At 42.8% G+C, this 27,451-nt stretch overlaps 1 protein-coding gene across 1 annotated transcript in view; it reads left to right on the top strand.

Annotated features, from left to right (window-relative positions):
* LOC124121509 (thyrotropin-releasing hormone receptor-like) overlaps positions 1-9,167 on the top strand; it is a 28,619-nt gene extending 19,452 nt beyond the window's left edge. The window contains exons 2-3 of the mRNA XM_046484521.2: positions 4,677-5,506; positions 6,671-9,167. Of these exons, the coding sequence (XP_046340477.2) occupies positions 6,696-7,763 (1,068 nt within the window). The 5' untranslated portion in view covers positions 4,677-5,506; positions 6,671-6,695 and the 3' untranslated portion in view covers positions 7,764-9,167. The remainder of the gene's footprint in view (positions 1-4,676; positions 5,507-6,670) is intronic.
* The last annotated feature ends 18,284 nt before the right edge of the window (positions 9,168-27,451 follow it).

Here is a 27,451-nt window from a genome sequence, read left to right as displayed (position 1 = left end):
TCTAGTGGTAGGGCGTCCGCCTGGAGAGCGAAAGGTCCGGGGTTCGATCCCGGCTGCGTCATACCAAAAGACGTCAAAAGATGGTACTTGTTGTTACCCTGTCTGGCGCTCGGCATTAAGGGGCTAAAACAAGGACTGGTCGGCTCGGAGTCAGTATACTGTGTCTGAGTGTGGTATTCATGTTAAACTGCGGCATGGTATCTCAGTGAGCTAGCACTATAAATCGGCATCAGTCCGGACTAGTACAAGCAGCCACACACACACACACGTGCATGCACCTCGCTATGTAAGTGCAATAATCTTGGACGCGACGTTAAACTCAATTTCACCTCACTTTCACCTTGCAATATATACGTTTCTTTTCAAAAACATGTTTTTTTAGAAAGTAAACTATATATTGCATGTTCTTTGAGCAACGGTATTTTGTGTAGGCGATATTTTACACTCGCACTGACTTCTTCATAACTACTTTTAATCACGTAAACCACATATATCCCTATCCATCATGTAAGGCGGGTCTCTGTGGTTCAAATGTAATATGCACTAGCATCCATTAAATATAGATATAAAACACTAAAACACTGCAGGGAGAATACACCTTAATATCAACATATTTTAAGGTTGATGACGAAGGGAAAAAGCTTTGAAAAATATTTACCCATATTTTTATAATGACGACTCCCTTTATAGAATTCGACCTCGGCAATGTCAGACAAGTCCAGTTTGTGCACAGCTGGGCATATTTCGCATATTCTCACAATCCTCACGTCGATTATCTGTTTTTCCCGATGACGATGCCCATATCACTCCCGTTTTTGGTTGCGATCGTTCGGCCATCACGTTTATCTGCGTACCCCAGCTACATCCATAGGGAACAACTCACTAGACACTTCCCTCGCAAAAATAACGACGTCCAATATACGACGTCATCAAGTTGCGAGCGCATGTTCGAATCTCCAGAAATGGCGTCACGATAGACAATGTTGTTTTCGTGAAATGAACCACACTTCGTTCTTTATTGTTCTTTTCGATTTATGGCGTAGCAAACTTATATCATTGTTCATAGTATTATTTTTTTTAAACATTTTTAGTTCGTTCATAATAGACTAACATCATGGCGCTGTTCAAATTTCCTCCCCCGCGATTTGACGCATCTTTGGTGACAACGTTATAGTTTATGAATAGTTACAGAATGTTTTATAGTTTTTTTTAATCTTGTCTAATATTTCAATATTATTACGTTGGAAGATATACGGTAAGATGGCGTCAACCTCCTCTCTTACCGCAGGGCCCGTGAAGATAGAATAGGTCTTCAGCAACCCATGTTTGCCGTAAAAGGCGACGATGCTTGTCGTAAGAGGCGACTAACGGGATCGGGTGGTCAGGCTTGCTGACTTGGTTAACGTTGATGCATGTCATTGATCCGAATTGCGTGGATCGATGCTCATGTTGTATAGCACTGGATTGTTTATTCCAGACTCGATTATTTACAGACCGCCGTCATATAAGTGGAATATTGCTGAGTGCGACGTTAAACAACAAACAAACAAACAAGCAAACAAATCTTGCCGCAGGCTTATCACACACATATTCAAACCTTTGTATCCATGCCACAGTAGTCATACAACTGTCCGAGGCGGACGCTGGTGCCCCGAATTATGTCTGTCCCTGGACAAAGGAATAGGTCAACTGCAGTCTACCCAAAAGGAATGAGCGCTCCATGAAACGTTTCATAAACACACGTACACTTGTTGCTAAGAGTACGTTTTGCAGTATACTACAGTCAACCAAAATGGCCGCTAAATTGCTCTTCCTCGGTAACGGTATCGTGTAGCGCAACCAACTCGGCAAGCACACACTTTTATAGCTTGCAGTTGCTGCAGTTTACTAACATCAGTGGTTTAACGAAGTTGGATCTTGTACAACAGAAAACACCTCAACTCACAATTTATCCAGCGACACCAAACTTCGGCATTCGTCACCACTCGCCGCTATTCGGCTTGTCCCGGAATAACACGAGTTGGTCACGAATGCGAACTTTGGCTGGCTTTGCTTACATTTCTCAGCTCGGCCCCACAATGCACTTGTGATATGCTTCGTGTCACGTGATTAATTTGAAGCAAATTAATATTAAAACCATAAAGTTAAAAATCCTACTTATTGCTGCATGGGATCATTGACAACCGCACACTGAACGGATAATGAAATATGACGAATTTAAATAACAAACTACCTATTTTAGTTGTGTTTTAATATGTTCAAAAGGTAGATATGTTCCTTAACATAATGATGCAAGCAATAAGGTGGAAGAGCCCTTCAATTCGCCCTGTTCGAGGATTTTCAATTTACGTCAGAGGCCATCACGGATTTGATTTTAAACCCAGAACCAATAAAATAAAAATCAGCATCTTAGAAAAGAAATAAAGTATATATATCCGGTAGGATGAGATGTAATGTAGGTGTTACCTTTCTATCGCCTCACAGACAGCTTGGGTTGTATACTCCCCAGGGAGCTGAGAATGAAACTCGAGTGCTCACTGATCCATTGACTGGGGCAATAATGCAGCGCTTTGAGCATGCATTAGGGCATGGATTTGGCGCATTATACATATGCATATTATTCTAAAAATGCATTGCATACATACAATTCTATTTTTTCTTCTTAACTGCATTTGCGTTGTGGAGACACGAATGGCACAGTCGTTTAATTATAAGTCGCCGCGATTCGCTGTGCGGAGTTGCCACTCTTGGGCACGCCGTAAACCTTTGGTCGTGGGTTCGGATCTCGGTCCGCTCCGATAATGTTCTAGGTTTGTCAGACCCATACCCGTGCTCGTGGGCTTCACCGAAGTGGTAAATGTCTGAGACCTGCAACACTTCAGATTTTCCTCCCACATTAAGCTGACACGCCTTGATATAACTGGAATACTGTTCAAAGCGGCGTTAAACCCAACTCACTCACTCACTCTGATGCGCTCCCTGGATGTCAGCTTGAACCACCGCTCTGACATACGGACTGTTTTGTAGTTTGGGGTTTTTTTTTAAACAATTTTATCACATGACACTCAACCACGGTATACAGAACCACACAAGTCATCAAGGTCAGAAACTTCTGGCCTTCACAATCATACATAGAACGAGTGAGTGAGTGAGTTTGGTTTAACGCCGCCTTTAACAGTATTCCAGTTATATCACGGCGTGTCAGCTTAATGAGGGAGGAAAGCCCGAAGTGATGCAGGTCTAAGACGTTTACCACTTCGATGAAACCCACGAGCACGGGTATGGTGCTGACAAACCTAGAAACATAATCGGGGCGAACCGGGGTTCGAACCCACAATCATAGGTTTCTGGCGTGCCCAAGGGACGCAACTCTGCACAGCGAATTGCGGCGCCTTAGGTGACTGGGCCACCCGTGCCCCCGCATAGAACGATGTTCTAAATGTGCAGTTAATAACCTATCAAAGAAGTGATATTGTTTCTTTGTATATTTATATATCATCAGTGTCTGTTTCACATTTGTAATACACTTTTCTACCGACAACTTAATATTTGCATAATGAGGAAACTATTTTACATGAAGGATCAGAAATACAAATATTTGTTTAATGAACCATACAATAATGATTTAATTGAAAGTAGTTTTGTATACTTAATAAAAAATGTTTCATAGTTTTCCATCATTTCATCAAGAGCGCGACGTTCACTTCATCTTGTATCAGTTATGCAAATTTCCTAGTCAATAACAAATCAAAACCCTTCCAAGAAACGTAACAAATCTCGAATAAACGCAGAGTCGATTGTCCGTTTCCGAGTATATCATAAGCATGTGTTTATGAATTACTATCAAGTAGTGATGATACGAAGTGTTTGCAAAAACGTGACCGTATTCTGCCACACCATCGGCAAACACATGCAAAGGCAAGTCAATATTTCACCTGAAAAAAACCCACGAGTATATACGGTACAAGTCAAAATAGGGAACTGCATGAGACATCATATTTGTTACTGACGCGTCAAGTTTGGAACTGTCCACTGGCTATATATATAATTTCAGTCTCAGACATGGGAAGAATGCAGTATACGGGACACCGGGAGGGATGTGCACGAGCTCTTTCCTTAATAACTCCCCAATAACGGGTTTCAGAAGCCATATATGCCCAAATAACAGCGGTTTCAGGGCGGGTATTTATTGTTAGAGATAATATATATTTTCATTTTCATTATTTTCTTCATATTTTTTTTTCTTAATCCCCCAACCACAATCCCACACACACAAAAAACAACAACACAAAAAACACTAAACAAACCGAGCAAACACAAACAGATAAACTCCACTACAACCCCAACAATACCAAATGATCGGTGACACAAAGTTTGTGTCCGAACCTACCACTCTGTCCCCAGGTAACCACACTCGCCATTAACTACACAGAGCGCCACACCAAAATCGAATACGTATAAATAAATGTGCTGTTTTCTAAATGAAAGATATATTTTGAAGTTGTTACCTCAATAATTCCCCGCCGTGGCACCAACGCAGTCTGACACTGTCCTTCCACTGACCACATCGCTCCCTATTGGTTCACGGAACAATATTGGGCTTGTATCTGGCCATTATGTTAATCGTCCCGCCAGTCACTATAAATGGTGTTTACAAGTTTGTCACTTTATTGCAGGGTGTGAGAAGACGCTTTAAAGCCTGATCGATGTTAAGCCCTGCACGCTGCTACCATCGTACCCCCTGATCAATGCAATTATCCACCGACTAGAAGAGGATTCTCGTGGTTGTCTCCGTGTGATGCTTACGTCTGCAAGGTGTGCTGGCAGTCAGACCAACGATCGCTATGAGTTAGCAGATTGGTACCTGCCTCGAATCTCATTCATTTAAAACAATCCATATTCCGTTGAGTCTTCAAACACGTTGTGGTTTTGTCATATGTTGAAAAAAAAACTTCTTTCGATTAACAATATTTACTTGAAAGAAGTGCCATTACTTCAAACCTGTTTAATGTTTCCGACGCTCGACTAAGTGAGGCGTGTTGGTTTTGCCCTTACGATCAACCACATTCGAAAAGTATCGGATGTTTGCGCATCGATAATACAGCTGATTCATTTCAAGGAAGGAGCATCTATTTTGATACACCAAGTCCATTCGTCGTAAGTAACCTTGAATTATCGACCACATTTGCCAGATAACGAGATAAGATGTTTGTCGAATGTTGGTCTAAACATGTTACATTGTTTTGTGTGGAAATATACAGAATGGGAGCTTTGTAGACAAATATGTCGTCAATATGATGAGTCGCATGTGCTCAACATACGTGAATCTGTGAAAGACAGGAATCAATAGTGTTCGTTGGCTTCTTCTCCCATGGAGTGGAGTCGGGGATACCTGATACACTGTGAGACGTTCTCAAGCCATCATACAAACTGTCAACAGTGTCATAACGTTGCTCAAGCTCATCTCGCCAGTCATCACCACTGAGGAAACAGATAGGACTGTAAAGTAAGTTTTTTCACATTTATCAAATTTTAATATTATCATATCATAGCCTATGATAAGTTCTTTTTACGTGTTTTACATTCAGTATATTTACACCTCGTGCGTGAGTGAGTGAGGTTTTACGCCGCTTTTAGCAATATTCCAGCATTATCACGGCGGGGGACACCACAAATGGGCTTCACATATTGTACCCATGTCGGGAATCGAACCCGGGTCTTCGGCGTGACGAGCGAACGCTTTAACCACTAGGCTACCCGACCGCCCCTTACACCTCGTGAATTTAGGTTAAAACTGTGAAGAAATTTATGGAAGCATTTTTTAAAAGCAAGATTTTTCTTAACTTAATTGGAATAGTCCAATCACAACTTTATACAGTGTTAACAGCCTGGGCTAAAATCTTTGTCAATACACAATAATCTCCCTATTATATTTCAAGTTGCATCGATACATAGAGATTATTACCTGGATGAGTTTCTGTATCATAAGGGACGGCTGGGTAGCCCAGTGGATAAAGCCTTCGCTTGTCACGCCAAAGACCCAGGTTCGATTTCCTACATGGGTACAATGTGTGAAGCCCATTTCTGGTGTCCCCTGCCGTGATAATGCTGGAATATTGCTGAAAGCGGCGTAAAACCATACTCACTCACTCACGCCGTATCATACATATCATGTATTATGCGATCTTTTCTCATAATGTTTCATATTTACGATACGGAAACACACGAAGGTAATAATTTCAGTCATGTTTTGTCATTCTTCAAATCAGTCGATGTTTTAGACGTAATTTCGATCTTTAAAGTAACTTTTGGAAACCACATGCGAGTACAGTGTTTGAGTGAAACGCCACTTTTTGCATATAGTGGCGAATGATGTTTAGTATTTTTTATCCGTATGACCAGCCACACATTGGAAAAAACTTTATTGGATTTTTTGGGCGGGTTGGTCAATAGGTTATTGAGAAGCAGATATCGATGAAAGCAGGCTGGAAGTATTTTTGATATTTGATCTCATTTTCATATTTCAAGGATCGTGAAACCAAATCTATCGGATTAGTTTATCGTATCGATAACACTGTCCACGTGTCATTTTTAATATTGTACTTGTTATAAAGTCATGTTATTAATTATATTATATAAGTATTCAATGGCTGTAACCTTTTCTATGTAGAGCTCTCACCATCACGCTTCTGACGATGGAGTCCTCCACATCTTCCTGTGTCGACTGCCCGACTGACGACTACCTCAACGTTACCGACACCATGCCCTACTACGACACCACCAATCACGACAACATGCTGCTGCAGACAGTCGCTTCCATGTTTCATAAATACGTGACCCCAACCGACGTGTTCGTTGGCCTGGTTGCCAACATTGTGTCCATCCTGGTGTTCGCGGGCAAGGAGCTGAGGAAGTTGTCCTCCAGTGTGTACGTGTTATCTGTGCTGTCGGCCGACACCGGCTTGTTGTTGACGATGTCGTTTCAGTGGTTGGAGACGCTGGGGTACAAGTTCACCCACAAACCAGGAATATGTCAGCTATACGTGTACTTTCAGTATTGTTTTAGTTTCCTCTCCGTGTGGTTCATGGTGTGCATCACTGTAGAGAACTACATCACGATATGCCATCCGATGAGGATAAGAACACTCTGTACTCTAACCCGAGCTCGTGGAGTCGTTATATCTTTACTTGTATCCGCGCTTCTGATATATATGTTTTATATATTCTCCACCCACGTTGCTACGAATTCGTATACCGGCATCCCCATGTGTCAGACCAAACCGAGCTGGGGCACCTTCATGACCATCATCACCCTTATAGATACCGTTCTGACGCTGTTGTTGCCGTTCCTTGCAATGATGTTCATGTTGGTGGCTATTGTGTGCGCTATCGTCACATCCCTGAGGAAGAGAAGGAAGAGAACGACACGGGAGAGCCAGCGGTCATCCAGCTGCCCTCAGGTCCGTGTGGCCAAGATGCTTTTTGCTCTCTCCTTGACGTACCTGCTACTCAACATCCCCGTCCACAGCGTCAGGTTGTACGCGCTCACGGTACAGATATTGGGCTATACACAAAATAGTTCAATCTTCTTGAGTTTCATCCTGTTGATTTTTGAGCAGGTGTCCTACATCAATTTTTATATCAAGTTTTTCTTATTTTTCGCCTTCAGTGCTAATTTTCGGAAGGGTGTTTTTGGGGGTGGATGCAGGCGCTGCCAGGTGTATGCTCCTGTGTCCCAGACAACGGAGGGAACTAAGGTGTGACTCAACGACTCGGTGACTCAGAGCGACACAATGTCCAGCCCTAGGACAGCAGTGTGACACAGTGTACAGCCCTAGGACAGCAGTGTGACACAGTGTACAGCCCTAGGACAGCAGTGTGACACAGTGTACAGCCCTAGGACAGCAGTGTGACACAGTGTGACTAAGTGTGAAGCCCTATAACAGCGGTGTGACACAGTGTGCATCCCTAGGACATCAATGTGACACAATGTGCAGCCCAAGGACAGCAGTGTGACACAATGTGCAGCCCTAGGACAGCAGTGTGACTCAGTGTGCAGCCCTAGGACTGTGGTGTCAGACAGCGTGACACAATGTGTAGCCCTAGGACAGCAGTGTGACACAGTGTGACTCAGTATGCAGCCCTAGGACAGCAGTGTGACACAGTGTGACACAGTATGCAGCCCTAGGAAGCAGTGTGACTGAGTGTTACAGTGTGCAGCCCTAGGACAGCAGTGTGAAACAGTGTGACGCAGTGTGCAGCCCTAGGACAGCAGAGTGATTCCGTGTGCATCCCTAGGACAGCAGTGTGACTCAGTGTGCAGCCCTAGGACAGCAGTGTGACACAGTGTGCAGCCCTAGGACAGCAGTGTGACTCAGTGTGCAGCCCTAGGACAGCAGTGTGACACAGTGTGCAATCCTAGAACAGCAGTGTGACACAGTGTGCAATCCTAGAACAGCAGTGTGACGCAGTGTGCAGCCCTAGGACAGCAGTGTGATACAATGTGCAGCCCTAGGACAGCAGTGTGACACAGTGTGCAATCCTAGAACAGCAGTGTGACACAGTGTGCAATCCTAGAACAGCAGTGTGACGCAGTGTGCAGCCCTAGGACAGCAGTGTGATACAATGTGCAGCCCTAGGACAGCAGTGTGACACAGTGTGCAATCCTAGAACAGCAGTGTGACGCAGTGTGCAGCCCTAGGACAGCAGTGTGACACAATGTGCAGCCCTAGGACTGCGGTGTAACACAGCGTGACACAGTGTGCAACCCTAGGACAGCGGTATAAAAAAGTGTGACTCAGTGTGCACCCTAGGACAGCAGTGTGACTCAGTATGCAGCCCTAGGACAGCAATGTGACACAGTGTGCAGCCTTAGGACTGCGGTGTAACACAGCGTGACACAATGTGCAGCCCTAGGACAGCAGCGTGACTCAGTGTGCAGCCCTAGGACAGCAGTGTGACTCAGTGTGCAGCCCTAGGACAGCAGTGTGACTCAGTGTGAGTGTGCAGCCCAAGGACAGGAGTGTGACACAGTGTGCAACCCTAGGAGTGAGTGAGTGAGTTGGGTTTAACGCCGCTTTTAACAGTATTCCAGTTAAATCACGGCGTGTCAGCTTAATGTTGGAGAAAAGCCCGAAGTGATGCGGGTCTCAGACGTTTACCACTTCGGTGAAACCCACGAGCACGGGTATGGTGCTGACAAACCTAGAAACATAATCGGGGCGAACCGGGATTCGAACCCACAATCATAGGTTTCTGGCGTGCCCAAGGGACGCAACTCTGCACAGCGAATCGCGGCGCCTTAGACGACTGGGCCACCCGTGCCCCCTACAACCCTACGAATGCGGTGTGTCTCATTGTACAGCCCTAGGAATGCGGTGTGATTCAGTGTGACACAGTGTACAAACCTAGAACAGCAGTGTGTCTCAGTGTGACACAGTGTGCAGCCCTAGGACAGCAGTGTGACTGAGTGTGACAGTGTGCAACCCTAGGACATTAGTGTGACTCAGTGTGACAGTGTGCAACCCTAGCACAGCGGTGTAAAACAAGTGTGAAACAGTGTGCATCCCTAGGACATATGTGTGACTCGGTGTGCAGCCCTAGGACAGCAGTCTGACACAGTGTGCAGCCCGAGGACAGTAGTGTGTGTCCGTGAAAGACAACAATGAGAGTGTGCTGTCTTTAGGCAGCAGTGTGACATAGTGTGCACCCATAAAATGGCAATGTGACTGAGTGTGCAGCCCTAGGACATCAAAGTGATACGGTGTGCAGACCTAGGACATCAAAGTGACACAGTGTGCAGAGCTAGGACGTCAAAGTGACACGGTGGGGAGCCCTATGGCATCAAAGTGACACAGTGTGCAGCCCTAGGACACCAAAATGACAGTGTGCAGCGCTAGGAAAACAAATTTCGTCGATGAAGTTGGATAACGCATCAACGCCTTCATATTGTCAGAGTCGGGTTTATAACGATTAGGATTTGAGGACGCGTGTTGCCTGACTCAAACTGGTGTTCATTCAAAGTTACATCCTATGATGCAAGAGTGTCGACAGCTTGACGTCACGGATACCAAAGGGAGATAACCGATCCTTCTAGATTTGGGAAAGGGCGGACGTAAGTGGGCATATGTGTGTTCCTCCCTTATTCTGTTCTACTTGAAAAGGAACGTATAGGATGCTGTTGAGACATGAGTGTTATTCGAGACACTATTTCCACAAAATCAGGCGATGGTCATGTTTAGCATGTGCCTTGTGATGATGAATCCTCCATTAATGTCTACATTATAGTGCGTGGTCTTGACATAACTCGACTTAGTGTGGTTAAGGTATGTGACAGCCAGGGTACTGGACGAGGCAGTTATGTGCCAAGAACATCGCCTGTGTTAGGTCAGTGTGGACAAGACAGAGGTGTGGCCATGGTGTAGAGACGTTGTGGCCAATATATAGTGAAGGTACACCTGGGTGTGGTCGGCGTTTGGTCTGGGCGTGGCCAGCCTTCAGAGACATACGGTCTGGCTTTGGAGATGCAGTGGTCAGATATGATTTGAAGACGAATCCGTAGCCTCCCACTGAGACAACGTTTGTGGACATTTCAGCAAAAACTGAGCTACATGTCCCGCTCTTGTCCTCTCCTGAGTAACAAGGATAAAATACTTAAGCTTGTTCTTTCTTTCAATGTAATGGTCATATTTTAGAAAACTGACAATACCCTCGTCAATTAGCGCTGTACTCAACAGCATCAGGTATAGACATTGAGGATGACAGCCGGGTCTCTCCCTCATGAGACCTATACCAACGTCTTTGCTTTTCCAGCGATGAACTATTGTGAAATGGTACGCACATGCGCAGAAGAATCTAGCGTAACGACCCCGATACGCTACCCATCTGCGCATGTCGGTGTAGTTCACCACTGGTGCCACAGAGCTACTATTTACGTATTAGTTACCTCGGCCACAGCGTGCGTTTTTCTCAGATTTTGTTAAATGTATTCTACAATAAATATATGCATGTTTCCTTTGCTTTTGTTGGTGAATAGCTGGTACTTTAAAAATCACGCCGGGTCGTGTGAGTACTCTCCAAACACATTCGTGACCAACTCGTGTTATTCCGGGACTAGCCGAATAGCGACTTGAGCCCCTCTCTTTGCCATTTTTGGCGTCTTAGCGCAATCTCGACGTCAAGCTACATGAACTATGAACTAAATTTGTTTTATCATCATTTTCCGATTACTATAACAATGAAAATAAAAGTCTTCAAAATCTTAATTAAGTTATTAATGCATTACTTAGATAACCTTTATGTTACTAAACAGTAGGATTCGACCTTTCAAATTGTATGTGACATGTAGTAGCAAAGATGTTTTACAAGCTGATAATTTCCTTGATAAATGTAGGCTTCATCTCTTCGCTGAGGAACGCTACTGGTTGACTGGTTGTGTTTTGTAATATATATTGCAGGAGTATGTCTCCCTGCATCAGCTAAATTGTTTTGGCCTTCAGATTTTCCACTTGGCCAACAGTTTTTTAAATGAGCTGGCCCTATATGCTATCAGTTTACTCCGCTGAGGTTCAGACACTGGTTACCACCTTAATGAAACCCACGAGCACGTGTATGGAGCTGACAAAAATAGAAATATAATCCCGGCGAATATAGGATTAGAACCCACAATCACAGGTCTCACGTGCGCACGAAGGGACATAATACTGCAGAGCGAATTGCGGCGCCTAAAACGACCGGGCCATGCGTGTCCTCTGACATTTGTAGACAGAGTAGATAGTGTTACCACTGGAAGATGAAGTGATTCATTAAGTTTTTATTAATGAGCTTTAATTTTTAACTAATGTTGATATATCCGGGAATGGACTACACAACGGCCACTAATCAGAGGCACATAATGGTTACTGACATTTCGAATTACAAAAGCTATCAACAACTCTCTCATGCATTGACGGACATGACGTCACTCTGCGATGCTATGACGTCACTCTTGAACGTGATGCCGTCACGTTCTTCCATGTGAACAGTGGTATCAAGACGCCTGATTAAACGAGTGTAGCAAAAATACTAGCTTTTCCAAATAAAGGCTGTCGTGCAAAATTAATATATATCTTTTGACGTGTTATCCATTACACCATGACGAATCACACGGTTGGTTTTTCTTTTCAAATTTGGAATTATAAAATATATTGATGAAATATTCATACGAAGTCAACAATTCGAAAAAGGTTCTGTATCCAATTCCATTTACACTGTTTTTCAACAAATCAGCTTACAGAACACCTTAATCAATATTCACCAAATGCCACATCTAAGGTCAGTATGTCAACTGAGGAAGAAACCTGTCCTAGCAACTGTTGACTTGACTCTAAGACCTGTGCCTGTCCATTCCTCTTTTGTACAGGATTCCAACGCTCCATAAAAATCAGTCCAGCGAATGTACCACCAAATCCCTATCACAATATTAACCATAATCCTTAATACAATCAAGGAAGGACTGTCTTTATATTCACAGAAAGTATTGGAAACAATTAATACCATGAGGATTCTCAAAAACTCAAAGGATTTGCTTGACTTAAAAAAGAATCAGGTTCAATTTTGTTAAATCATTTGATTTTTTAACTTGTACAACACTTATTGAAAGTTTCATTCCTTGATCCATAGGGCTTTTGTTACAAAACGTGGTGACCACAGATACAGTTACGTCTCTATATTCAGAGGTTCAGGTCAATTTGTCAAAAATGAAAGCAAATGCCATCTAAAGTTTACTGGGAAAACAATATGTGAAATGCTGACCTTTCTCATTGATACAATTTATGTAGAATTTGGGGTAAAACATGTAGGCATGAAGTTAGCATCCCAATGGGTATTTCTTGCTGTTTCTTTGTGAATATGAGAATTTATGCACGGATTGGCAAAGTCAAAACAAGGTAATTAGCCAAGAAATGTAACTTAAGCTTCTGGTATATCGATGATCTGATATCGTTCAATAAAAATCAACTAGCCAATCCTTTCCACTGATGTACCCACCTGAACTAGAAATATAGGAGACCAGACAGTCAGCTTCATCTGTTTCCTATTAAGATCTATGCATGAAAACACTCTCCACCAGACTGTATGACAAGAGAGATGACTTCAACCTTCCAATAGTCAACTTCCCCTTTATGTCTAACATTATCCCAGCAGCTCCAGCCCTTGGTGTTTACATTTCACAACGTTTGAGCTACAATCGAGCATGTTCTTTGAACCAAGATTTCAAAAAGCGTCATACAACTCTTGTTCAGGAGTTGTTTGATCACGGTTACGACATTCAAGGCCTTAGTAAAGCTCTCAAAAAGAGTTATGGTAGACATGTTGGGAACATTTCCATACTTGAGGCATCAGTGACAAAAATAATATTAGATGCATTCTCTATTTTGACTGCAATATGTACTATTACTATATGTTCAAGCTGACTTGCCTTTGCGTGTGTCTGTGACGGGTTTCACCGGTGGGGCAGGATACGCTCACCTTTTCGGTGGTATTATAACTATGTCATAGTGATTCATAATCACATGCTCGTGATATAGTAGGTGAGGTGAGGTGAGGTGAGGTGAAATTGGGTTTAACGTCGCGTCCAAGATTATTGCATTTATATAGCGACGTGCATGTACGTGTGTGTTTGTGTGGCTGCTTGTACTAGTCCGGACTGATGCCGATTTATAGTGCTAGTTCACTGAGATACCATGCCGCAGTTTAACATGAATACCACACTCAGACACAGTATACTGACTCCGAGCCGACCAGTCCTTGTTTTAGCCCCTTAATGCCGAGCGCCAGACAGGGTAACAACAAGTACCATCTTTTAACGTCTTTTGGTATGACGCGGCCGGGGATCGAACCCCAGACCTTCCGTTCTCCAGGCGGACGCTCTACCACTAGACCACGGAGGCGGTCTGATATAGTAGGAATCATAAGAGATTTACCATGGTTTTATCGCTTTTATTCACATCTGGAATCGAACTCGGCGCACTGAGTCGACGCTTTACCCATTTGGCTATCTAACCGCTCCTTCGAGATGAAACCTTCCAGCTACTGCGTCTACTCTGAAGCCATTAAGGTATAGTAGGGAAGCCTAGTATATACGGGGTCCGTTCGTCAAGCAAAGAAACCTAAGTGCTACTCAACACATGTGTAAAGGTGAGTGAGAGAGTGAGTATGGTTTTACGCCGCTATTAGCAATATTCCAGCAATATCACGGCGGGGGACACCAGAAATGGGCTTCACACATTGTACCCATGTCGGGAATCGAACCCGGGTCTTCGGCGTGACGAGCGAACGCTTTAACCACTAGGCTACCCGACCGCCCCTGTAAAGGGTGATATTCCCATCCATTAAAAGTTTCAGGGAACAATATTCAAGTTATCACGCCGTTCTGTAAATAATCGAGTCTGAACGAGGCAAGTGTTTATGAATGAATGTAACGTCTTAATTCCAGTGTTAACGTGTGGCCTTGAGACCGCAATTAGCTGGTCACGGTTGCGGCTCTAACGTGTGCCACAGGGCTTAGGTCATGGTTTCGACCCCTTATGCGAATGACTGTCTGTTCATGAAGCTGTCTAAGCGATACCATTGTCGGAAGGTGTCGTAGCGAAAAAGTTATCTTTATTTCACGACAAAAAATGTCAGACCTGGGACGATGGAGAAAACAATTTGCGATTTTATGTCTACAGTATAATTCCCGACTACAAAACCGAGTGGTTTCTTCTTTCAAAACACGAATACAGAAATCGCATCTACGGATTATAACTTTTCAATTTCTAGCAGTGAGTCGATAACAGATGATCGTTTAACAATCATTCCATACAAGATGAGTGAGTGAGTATGGTTTAACGCCGCTTTTAGCAATGTTCCAGCAATATCACGGCGGAGGACACCACAAATGGGCTTCACACATTGTACCCGTGTCGGGAATCGAACCCGGGTCTTCGGTGTGACGAGCGAACGCTTTAACAACTAGGCTACCCGATCACCCCCATGCCAGACACTGACGCAATGACTGTGACAATCGGACATTTGTTATTATATCAAGTGACTTAAACAACATGTTACAGACAAGGTGAGGTGAGGTGAGGTGAGGTGAGGTGAGGTGAGGTGAGGTGAGGTGAAATGTGGTTTAACGTCGCGTCCAAGATTATTGCACTTATATAGTGCATGCACGTGTGTGTGTTTGTGTGGCTGCTTGTACTAGTCCGGACTGATGCCGATTTATAGTGCTAGCACACTGAGGTACCATGCCGCAGTTTAACATGAATACCCCACTCAGACACAGTATACTGACTCCGAGCCGACCAGTCCTTGTTTTAGTCCCTTAATGCCGAGCGCAAGACAGGGTAACAACATGTACCATCTTTTAACGTCTTTTGGTATAACGCGGCCGGGGATCGAACCCCGGACCTTCCGCTCTCTGGGCGGACGCTCTACCACTAGACCACGGAGGCGGTCTGTCACAGACAAGCATATACATACACATATGTGATAGGCAGTGAAAGTCAGGACAAGGTGTTTGTCAGACAGGAGCGTAAAATTGCATAGTACCTGATGATAGCTATTTTTTAGAGTGGCGAATGATGCACTAAAGAGCATGCAGTTTATTTGTTAATTTCATAAACTAATGATTTCTTGGACAATATTGCACTGATGCTCTATTAGGGACATGTCACGGGACTAATCGGGCAAGTCAAATGTCCGTGTGCCTTCTCCACGCATCTTACCGAGGCTGACTTTAAAAGTCAAGTTTCCACCCCTGCCGAACTTGGTTGGAATTCCTAGGCTCAATCATAGCGCCACCAGTCATTGTACACATGTCGGGAATCGAACCCGGGTCTTCGGCGTGACGAGCGAAGTCTTTAACCAGTAGGCTACCCGACCGCCCCAATGTAATGAGACGATCTTGTCAAGGTTTCGTTTTGTTCGGCGTGCGACGCTCAGGTCTCAATGCAATCCCACCCTTTTGGCGGTTCGTGTTTTGTTTGATTGTTTGTTGTTTAACGCCGCACTCAGCAACACTCCAGCTATATGACGACGGTCTGTAAATAATCGAGTCTGGACCAGGCAATCCAGTGATTGACATCGTGAGCATCGCTCTCCGCAATTGGGATACGATGACTTGCATCAAGCAAGTCAGCGAGCATGACCGCCTGACTTGTTAGTCGCCTCGTACGACAAGCATAGTCACCTGTTACGGCACGCATTGGTTGCTGAAGACCTATTCTACCCCGGATCTTCACGGGTCGGCGGTTCATGTCCAACAGTCGATAAATTACACTGTCTGATTTGCCAAACATTCGGGCAACTTGGGATATTGACCGACTATTATGCCTGTTCATTGAGACGCTGTCTCGGAGGCACCATAAGCGTATGCTTAGCTCAGTTGTTGTAGGGATTGTGAGTTTCCCTACAAGCGCACACACTTTCGTTTCCGTGTAGTCTGGAAGGTAATTTAAGGTACCGACGTTTACTACAATATCTGAAAAACTATCGGACCTACTCCAGTCAAAGTTGGTATGAGATTAGTAAACAGTCATACATAACTGGATATTACATTTAAAGACAATCGGTGCATGAATAAAAAATCTGTCTATTTAGCTATCACTTTATTTCATCAACAACCAGACCTGTTCGTCACGGGTGGAACGAGCATTCATTGAAACATCTGCATAATGCTACCCCTGCGTCACAGGGCCATATGACACAGTTTTACCAATCAACTCAACTCGAAAGGGTGAACGGGAATCACGCACGCATGAATACGGTGTTAGCGTTGGGCGTCTCAACGTCCGTGATTCCCGTGCACTCTTTCGAGTTGAGTTGATTGGTTCAACTGTGTAATGAGTGAGTGAGTTAGGTTTTACGCCGCTTGTAGCAATATTCCAGCAATATCACGGCGGGGGACACCAGAAATGGGCTTCACACATTGTACCCATGTCGAGATTCGAACCCGGGTCTTCGGCGTGACGAGCGAACGCTTTAACCACTAGGCTACCCGACCGCCCCACAACTGTGTAATGAGATATTGTGTCCAGACGCCACTGTATTTGTCAATGTACCCCTCAGTGATACCTACATTTAAATCATCAGCTCCCTAATATTTTGGCGATAGTACGGCATTAGTTTCACTCTTGGGAATTCCATGATAAATAGATGACGTCATTGGGCTTAATTTTCTTAAGAGCTAAAAAGAGCTAAAAAGAGCTTAAAAGAGCTCTCTGCCTTAGCCAAGATATGTGTCGATGACGTGGGTTTAAAATAGCTACAAGATGGCTCTTATCGCAGTCGTAGTTCTTGTCGTTGTCGTTAAGATTTGTCTCAGCTGACACGGCTTCATGAATGTTTACCTGTTTACGACCTTTGCTTTATCGCCATTTTTACTAGTTTTTTTCTTAAGATCTACCGTCTGAGATCTGGCTAAATAGATTCACGTCACATTTATAACGAACACGCTTATAACGAACTGACGGATATAACGAAATGTGTTTTGATCCCGTCAATTTGCTGCATATTTGCTGTATATATGCTGTACATATTCTTATAACGAACTACGGTCATAACGAACTAAAATGAGTGATCTCTTTGAGTTCGTTATAACCGTAGTTTACTGTATCTAAATTTCTCTTCAAAGCGGCATCTGTCAACTCGTTCTCTTGTGCAAGTGACATTCCCAAACACCGTGTGAGCTTGAGTACTGGTCATGTACGAAACGCATTGTACAACTGTTTTGATCCAAGCTTACTTGAGACGGACCCGTGATCCGGGGTAGAATAGGTCTTCAGCAACCCATACTTGCCGTAAAAGGCGACTATGCTTGTCGTAAAAGGCAACTAACGGGATCGGTGGTACTTGTTGTTACCCTGCCTGGCGCTCGGTATTAAGGTTACAAAACAAGCAGTGATCGGCTCAGTCGGTATACTGTGTCTGAGGGCATGAACGTTGTTATACCAGTACAATGATACTACGGGCTATATAACACCGGCTTTAGCCTGGACAAACACACACACGCACTGTCTGGGCAAACACAAATACACACACAAACACACACAAACACACACACACACACACACACACACACACACACACACACACACACACACACACACACACACATATGTTCTGCAACTCTCTTAAGCTAAATAATCAGTTAAAGGTTTTTTTCAGGATTACAGTTTGTTGTACCCTCTGGATAGCCATGAACCGGCTCGGAGTCGGTCAACTGTGTCTGAGTGCATGAACGTCGTTATAGCAGTACAATGATACTACGGGATATAACACCGACATGAGTCTGGGCACACACACACACACACACACACACACACACACACACACACACACACACACACACACACACACACAAACACACACACACGTCGTTATATAAGTGCAACAGCGTTTTGATAAAATTCTATGTAACCCGCTTTAACGCTGTACAACTGGAACAAGACATTTTGCCAATCTATTTCTGCCCAATCTCTGTGATCCTAGCAAGGCATGCCCTTAACAGGGAAACGGCGCTGCTTAATTACAGGATATTAAACGAGCTTCACGGATGTCAATCTTATGACCAAAGTTAAATTTTGTTAACTTACAGACAAAAGATATTTCATATATTTCCCGAGGGACATAACTTTACATGAAATTGGAACGAGCTGTGTGTCCTACTATTACCAACCGTCATATTTAATGTATTATCAATAAAATTACGCTATGTCCTTACAATGAGAAGAAGTGCGTATGAATACAATGAAGTCAACATGTAAACATAGAACCGCATCACGCTATATTATTATGGATATCACACCAAATGACGAACCCGTGAAGATCCTGGTTAGAATTGGTTTTCAACAACCCATGCTTGTCTTAAGAGGCGACTATGCTTGACGTTCATGTTAGAGGTTGGTTGGTTGGTTTGTTGTTTTACGCCGAACTCAGCAATATTCCAGCTATATGACGGCGGTCTGTAAATAATCGAGTCTGGACCAGACAATCCAGTGATTGACATCATGAGCATCGATCCACGCAATTGGGGTCGATGACATGCATCAACCAAGTCAGCGAGCCTGACCACCCGATCCCGTTAGTCGCCTTTTACGACAAGCATAGTCGCCTTTTACGGCAAGCATGGGTTGCTGAAGACCTATTCTACCCCGGATCTTCACGGGTCTCATGAGGGTGGCAAACGGGATCGGGTGGTCAGGCTTGCTGATTTGGTTGATGCACATCATCGTATCCCAGTTGTGAAGATCGATGCTCATGATGTCAATCACTAGACTGTCTGATCCAGACTTATTTACAGACAGCTGTCATGTAGATGGAATATTGCTGAGTGCGGCGTTAAACAACAAATAAACAATCCAAACCTGGAAACCAACATACAGCTATAACAGTTTGGTTATAAAATCAAGTACGGAAGAAACTATTTTTGTCAGATGATCATTCGGATGAAGGCTTGGGGAGCACATTGCAACTGTCATCGTATCCCTATTGCGTGGATCGACGATCATGATATCAATCACTGGATTGTCTAGTCCAGACTCGATTATTCACAGACCGCCGTCATATAGCTGCAATATTGCTAAGTGCGGCGTTAAACAACAAACAAACAAACTAATCAGGAATCAGGAGCACAACACTTTAAGAACCCCGTCATTAGGACAAGACACGCTCACGAGGTTCATCAACACCTAGTGGCATAATCCTTCAGGAAAAGCTTTTGATTTTTTACTATACGATTCGGACTTTTTGTGGAGGAGAATAGGAATACCCTACGGTTCCCAATTCTCAATGACACGCAGCGCATGAAGACCTAATTCTCAATGACACCCAGAGCATGAAGACCCATATACACTCTAATATTCATAGATACTACTAATTGAATCAGCCAGAATCGATTCACTGTTATGAAGGTTCCATTTACGAAGATGGAAAGACTTTAAATCACCTGCAAGGATTTCATTCACGCTCGATAATTACGAAATGATTTCTCAGTTGTCCAGTTCGCTGCGAAAGTCCAAAGTGTATCTATAATGCACGGAGGTTCTTTAAGGCAGCAAACCTGTCATCCACAACACACTGCCACACAGACCTACACGGTGTTGGTATATATATAACCGCAAATTAACATGATCAACACCTTGTCTTCTCTGGCTTTTTCATTCTGATGTGATGGTGTTATCATTACTGTCGACATTCAACACACTGTTCAGTATTCTTTGACTGTCGATTGTTGGCAATTACCAAAGGAGGCATGCTTGTTAGCGTGATTAATCCTCATAGTGGTGAATCATTTCCTCTCAAGTCGTGCTGAGAATTCATTGTTACCAGCAGGATGCCTTCCATGTGATCAAATCATAGGACGAATAGATGTTCCCAGCATGATTTGGGTGTACAGGGGATTAATTTGCATAATCCTGCATATATGTATTATTCAACGAGTTCTGTCAGCGAACCTATTATGTAGTTACGTTGTGTTTTGCAATTGTAATGCTCTTGTTTGTACACATATTGAATTACAAATTTCGAAAAAAAGGTACATCACCTCGTATTTGTTATAAATAGTATTTCCGTAAGAACTGTGTTTTTGCATTGACAAGTTGAAGCATATTAATTCGCAATCCACCTGCATATGTGCTGACTCATGGAGATACGGGGTAGAATAGGTCTTCAGCAACCCATGCTTGCCGTAAAAGGCGATTATGCTTGTCATAAGAGGCGACTGACGGGATCGGGTGGTCAGGCTCACTGACTTGGTTGATGCATGTCATCGATCCCAATTGCGTGGATCGATGCTCAGGATAGACTCGATTATTTACAGATCGCCGGCATAGAGCTGGAATATTGCTGAGTGCGACGTAAAACAACCAACCAACCAAGCATGTGTCTTCGTGAGCATAAACGTGTGTCACTATGGTGTTGGTCAGGTTACTTTTTTTCTTACATGTCCTTATCTATAGCTGTGATAAAAATGGGGTTTAACGTCACGTTCAAAATATTTCACTTATAAAGCAACGTGCATGTGTGTGAGAGAGAAAGAGGCAGAGTGAAGGAGAAAGGTTGGTTGGTTGGTTGGTTTTTTAACACCGCACTCAGCAATATTCCAGCTATATGACGGCGGTCTGTCAATAATCGAGTCTGGACCAGACAATACAGTGATTAATGTCATGAGCATCTATCCACGCAATTGGGGTCGATGACCAAGTCAGCGAGCCTGACCACCCGATTCCGTTAGTCGCCTTTTACGACAATCATAGTCACCTTTTACGGCAAGCATGGGTTGCTGAAGACCTATTCTACCCCGGATCTTCACGTACGTGTCTGAAGGAGAGAGAATGTGTGCGAGAGTTGATCCAACGAAGACGCATTAGGATTCTACAATAGGTGGAAACTAACAGGTGAAATATGTCATTGAATGATTACAAAGTGTGCGAGCGAGTGTGTGTACACGTTTGTGTGCGTGCAAGTGTGTTATCGTATTTTCCGGAATCTGTTGACGTGGAATTTAAATTGAATGTTATATGCTTAGATAATTTCAGAACGACCTGAGACCCCGAACAAATTTCTCAAAGGTGGTTCACCGTGACCTCCGTCTCTGCAGCTGTAAACGATGCACTAAACAGTTTCTGACAATATTATCGGACTTGCGTATACAGTAAACTACGGTTATAACGAACTCGAAGGGACCACTAACTTTAGTTCGTAATAACCGTAGTTCGTTATAGGCATACATACAGCATTTATACAACAAAAGGTCGGGACTAAAAAATAAGTTCGTTATATCGGTCAGTTCTTTATAAGCGTGTTCGTTATAAACGTAGTTTACTGTATGATGGGCAGAAACATTCGAAAGCTCCCTATGATGAACAATCATGAATTACATCTAACAACATTTTCAATGGAGAAAGATTTATCGTGATCTGCTAGAATTCAAAAACGATGCCACGGCATTGTCGTGCACCAGGACATGTAGTCAAAAGTTAAAATTACCTGCAAAGACAGCCAAAAGATGCTGCCAACATTGATATTTAAACTATTTTCTAGAAACTAAACAGCCATAATGGTTTGAATGAGTGAGTTGGTTTTAACGCCGCTTTTAACAGTATTCCAGTTATAGCACGGCGCGTCAGCTAAATGGAGAGGAAAGCCCAAAGCGATGCAGGTCTCAGACGTTTACCACTTTTGTGAAACCAACGAGCATGGGTATGGCGCTGACAAACCTAGAAACATACTCGGGGCGAACCGGGATTCGAATCCACAATCATAGGTTTCTGACGTGCCCAAGGGACCATCTCTGCACAGCAAATCGCCTCGCATTAGACAACTAGGCCACCCGTGCCCCCTAATGGTTTGAACAAAATATGAATTATAAATATAACCTTCAAGATATCAGTGGTGTGGAATGAGCCGATATAGGCGCCCGACGTTTCAAATTCACCAATACCACGAGGGTTGTAAATAATTACTGAACAAATGTAGCGGGTTAAGTGGCATGGCAGGAGGTTCCAGCACAGTTTCTTATAGCCAATATATTCGATACTAAACCATTTCATTCTGCGGACCGCCTCCGTGGTCTTGTGGTAGAGCGACCGCCCGGAGAGCGGAAGGTCCGGGGCTCGATCCCCGGCCGTGTCATACCAAAAGACGTTACAAGATGGTACTTGTTGTTACCCTGTCTGGCGCTCGGCATTACGGGGCTAAAACAAGGACTGGTCGGCTCGGAGTCAGTGAGTGGGGTATTCTTGTTACACCTGCGGCATGGTATCTAAGTGAGCTAGCACTGTACATTGGCATCAGTCCGGACTAGTATAAGCAACCACACACTCACACAAACACATGTATGCAAGTCGCTATATAAGTGCAATAATCTTGGACGCGACGTTAAACCCAATTTCACCTCACCTCTCACTTCATTCTGCTCGTTCGACGTTTTTGTGTGAAAAAAGAATGTTACCCATCTCACAGGTCTTAGATATCACTCATAGTTTTCATTACAAACCAGAGCCTATAAAACTAATTGCCTTATTGTAAAAAGTTCCCACGGTAGACATTGTTCGGACCATACACATTTGGATGTGTGCATCGTCCATAATTATATACCTAATGTCCTGCAACCTGAGCATAATGTATAGACCCGTGAAGATCCGGGGAAGAATAGGTCTTCAGCAACCCATTCTTGCCGTAAAAGGCGACTATGCTTGTCGTAAGAGGCGACTAACGGGGTCGGGTGGTCAGGCTAGCTGACTTTTTTTATGCATGTCATCGATCCCAATTGCGGTGATCGATGCTCATGATGTCAATCACTGGATTGTCTGGTCCAGACTCGATTATTTCTCAGACCGCCGTCATATAGCTGTAATATTGCTGAGTGCGGCGTTAAACAACTGTTATAGCGACTGATTTATGACTACCATTGTCTGCAGTACATTTGACTCCGAAGGCAAATTACCCTGTAGCCATGTCTCCATTACTTAATTGTCATTACGTTTTAGGCGCTAATCCCTGTTGTTAATCCTCACCAACATTCCATTGTATATCGACTGACAGCCAAACTGGGCTACTTTATCACTTCCCGTTAATTACTGTTTTCTATAGTATAACATTTATTGCCCTAATTGATCATCCCATGAACTGTGTTTGTTAATCACGCCCACATGTCCAGTGTCCAAAGCAACGTCGTTGTCTCTTTGTCTGTCCATTGTTGTTCATTACTATATATGTGCTACCATTACACAGTTACTAGGGTGTTAGTCAGGCTTGGTATTCCGAGTGCTGGCATAGGGACGACCTCGAGCAGGATGTGCTGCTCGTAGGAAACGCCCTGAGGTGAGCTGGAGCTCCGCTCACCTCTTGTTCGCCTGAGCTGGAACGTCCGCTCATCGCTGTGTTTGTGTTGTCAGAGCAGGTATTCCGCTCATTGTGCAATTGTTGTTTATTGTTTACATGTTGTGCATAAAGCGTTCCGGGACAGTGATGTCGATTTTGTCCTTTATTCCCCCAAGAGCTAATTCCCCGTCAACATGCACGCTGACACAACCAACGAACCAACCAACTGAGCATAATGATTAAAATTACTGAATTGAATTACTAAACATTTATATTTATATTATTATCCATGTATAATCCCTGTATCCCTCTGAATTAAGTTGACATCGAAGTATAGAATATATTGAAAAGAAAAGTGCTTTCATAAACTAGCGCTTGTCGTAAAATACTCCGCAGGCTGTAACGATATCTATAAACTCTCAACATCGCTTGGCTTATCCAACCGCAGCACCTGTAGAGAAAACAGATCACTGAAAGGAGCTTTTGCCTTGTTTCGCCGGTGGATCTTGCAAAATTATTTCACACAATTACGTCATAGGGTATTGTGACGAGTTTGAACACTTTATGGTGCTGAATGCTATATCTATTTACAAACCTTACTGATGCAATGATCTGCAGCTTCATTGGAATGTATTATGCGAGGCCGATGAGTTTGGCTTAAATATAAATCGATATTCAGGTTAGCAAAAAGGACTTTAAATCACTTCAAAGCACTTTATAACAGTGAGGATAAAGCTAGCTTTAATTTCTGACACACACCCTTAAGACCTTCTCAGCTGTAGAGGAATACCATAGATCTCTATACCTGGTAAACTATATGTCGATAATTATAATCAGCGGTTTTTCACAATGTTTCAGCGTTTTTCCACAATGTTTCAGCGTTTCTTCACAATGTTTCAGCGGTTTTTCACAATGTTTCAGCGTTTTTCCACAATGTTTCAGCGTTTCTTCACAATGTTTCAGCGTTTTTTCACAATGTTTCAGCGTTTTTCCACAATGTTTCAGCGTTTTTTCACAATGTTTCAGCGTTTTTTCACTATGTTTCAGCGTTTTTTCACAATGTTTCAACGCTTTTCCACAATGTTTCAGCGTTTTTTCACAATGTGGCTTGACTTGCAGGAATTGTTAGCTGATGAACAAAATGGCTTTCAAAGCAAGAGAAAAAGAAATGTCCGTATTGATATATGTATTCCATTATTATTAATATGATTGATTTTTAAAATCGACATTTGTTTACTACATTGACCAATAATGACGTTTGACAGGGTAAACATAGACCTGGTATGAGGTACACAATCTTGGAGTAACATGTAAATTCTGTTCAGTCGTGGTGTCTTAATATGACAACAATATATCAAGGAGACCCATGGTTTAATTGAGTTTTCAGTTATCAGCGGGGTGAAATATGTGTTATCGCTAACATTATTTCTGTTTGATATTGAAACTTCAAGTTGCATTGTGATATTTTTTTATGATTCTATTATAAATACTCTACAAGACACAACCGATATAGCACTTATTGCAGCTGAAAAAAATCACTACAACGCATGTTGACCTTGGTTACTGATTGGTGTAAAAAGTGACAATTACATATTTAAGTTAAAAAACTAAAATAGTTCCATTATCGCCCTTCTTCTTGAAACCAAAAAAGTTTGATTTTATGTGAAGAAAGACCAACTAGATAAAATTCATGCCTATACGTATCTTGGCTTTAGCTGAATGCGCATTTGGGTTTAAACCGTAAAACCTAATTAAAAGCGACAAAACCCTTTCCATATTCATAAGAAATTTCGATTGTATGTGGTCAGCATCTTTCTCCTCCAGGGGCACCCGTCACAAACACATTTACGGGAAAGTTAGTTGTTCGCCTGAAACAAAACACGGGAACAGATGGTATAAGTCAAAATAGGAATTGCATCGGACATCATTTCTCATTGATGCCTCAAATTTGAAGAAGTCCTCCATATGTTTACCATTATGCTTTTTGAAAGCTTCACTGAAGCCTTGAATGTTGTAACCTTGATCAAAGGTCGTCTGAGCAAGGATCGTATGAGGCTCTTTGAAACCTTGGAGGAGAGGGCATGCTCGATAAAACCTTAAAAGTAGAGAAATGTAACGTAATTGCTTGGTCCGTCGGTAGAGCACTTGGTGCACTCAAAAATAGTGAGTGAGTGAGTTGGGTTTAACGCCGCTTTTAACAGTATTCCAGTTATATCGCGGCGTGTCAGCTTAATGTGGAAGGAAATCCCGAAGTGATGCAGGTCTAAGACGTTTACCACTTCGGTGAGACCCACGAGCACGAGTATGGTGCTGACAAACCTAGAAACATAATCGGGGCGAACCGGGATTCGAAACCACAATCATAGGTTTATGGCATGCCCAAGGGACACAACTCTGCACAGCGAATCGCGGCGCCTTAGACGACTGGGCCACCCGTGCCCCCCACTCAAAAATAACTAAAATATGTTGGTAGTATGATGTTGGTAGTTGGCCCATGATGTTAATATAATACTTTGTACACAAATGTAGATTTGCCAATTTTCTTATATGTTTCAGCGATTTAGGGAGGTAGAGAATGAGGTGATTTAATAATTTCCAGAATAAAACCTGTCGGGTTTTTTAAATATTCGTTTTAATATATATTCGTTTTAGAAGGTTTACCCTCGACCAAATGGCATAATAGGTAAAATAAGAAGTTGGTCTGTCAGGTATTGTAAATCAAGGGATAAAAGTGTTATCCGACTATGTAATGCTTTAAGTTTACCGACCACGGATATATTTGATTTATCACCTGAAGATCTCAAAGTTGTGAAGAACAAATTGTTTAAAATGGACGGTGAAGGTACTTTGGATTGACAAAGGCGTAGTTAATGGAAACAAATAAAGAGCATATAGGAACATCAAGTGTCGCGATCCTACTATTAAACATAGATCCCAGCTTACCATTTTAGTATAATGGAGATATAAGAAGCTGAAGTCAGGATATTTTTAGACCAGAACCCTATTACATTATCGAACGTGTCAATGTTGTAATCAGCTATGTTTAGAGGATGAGTGACATTTTCAGGCGGACTGTGATTAGTATTTATACCAAAGACTCTGTCTCTTGGTAATCTGTATCCGTTTTATACAGTGACTGTCCAGACATGTCACCTCATGACCAACCAGTATTATAATGTACTTAAAGATTAGTTAAAGCCCTCTCTGCAACTACCTCAATAATGTATATACAATCGTCTATTTGTAACTCTTAAGTCAATGTTATAATCGGATATTTGTCATGTTCAGTATAATTCAGGTATTCATTGTGTTAAGTTTTAATCTTCTTGATTTAAGTATTTGTTATTTTTATTTTTCATTTTTTCCCTTTTTTATGCTTTTATTTTAAGTTTTACATTTGAATCCATCGTTTTTTGTGATTTGTTTAATTTAGTGTTTCATAGGCCTTGCCGGGGCCCTTGTGTTATACACAATTGCCATCATCTTCATATTCATTACGTAAATAATACGACACTTTAATAAAATTAATTTTCTTTTTCTTCTTCTCTAAATGTAGGCCGACTGCTCTTACATATCGGCAGCACCGGTCACATACTATGTACGA

Source organism: Haliotis rufescens, unplaced genomic scaffold (genome assembly GCF_023055435.1).
Source record: "Haliotis rufescens isolate VD_foot unplaced genomic scaffold, xgHalRufe1.0.p SCAF_47, whole genome shotgun sequence".
Lineage (NCBI taxonomy): Eukaryota > Metazoa > Mollusca > Gastropoda > Lepetellida > Haliotidae > Haliotis > Haliotis rufescens.
Note: the sequence above shows the minus strand (reverse complement) of the source record. Positions and strands in the feature narration are given on the sequence as shown.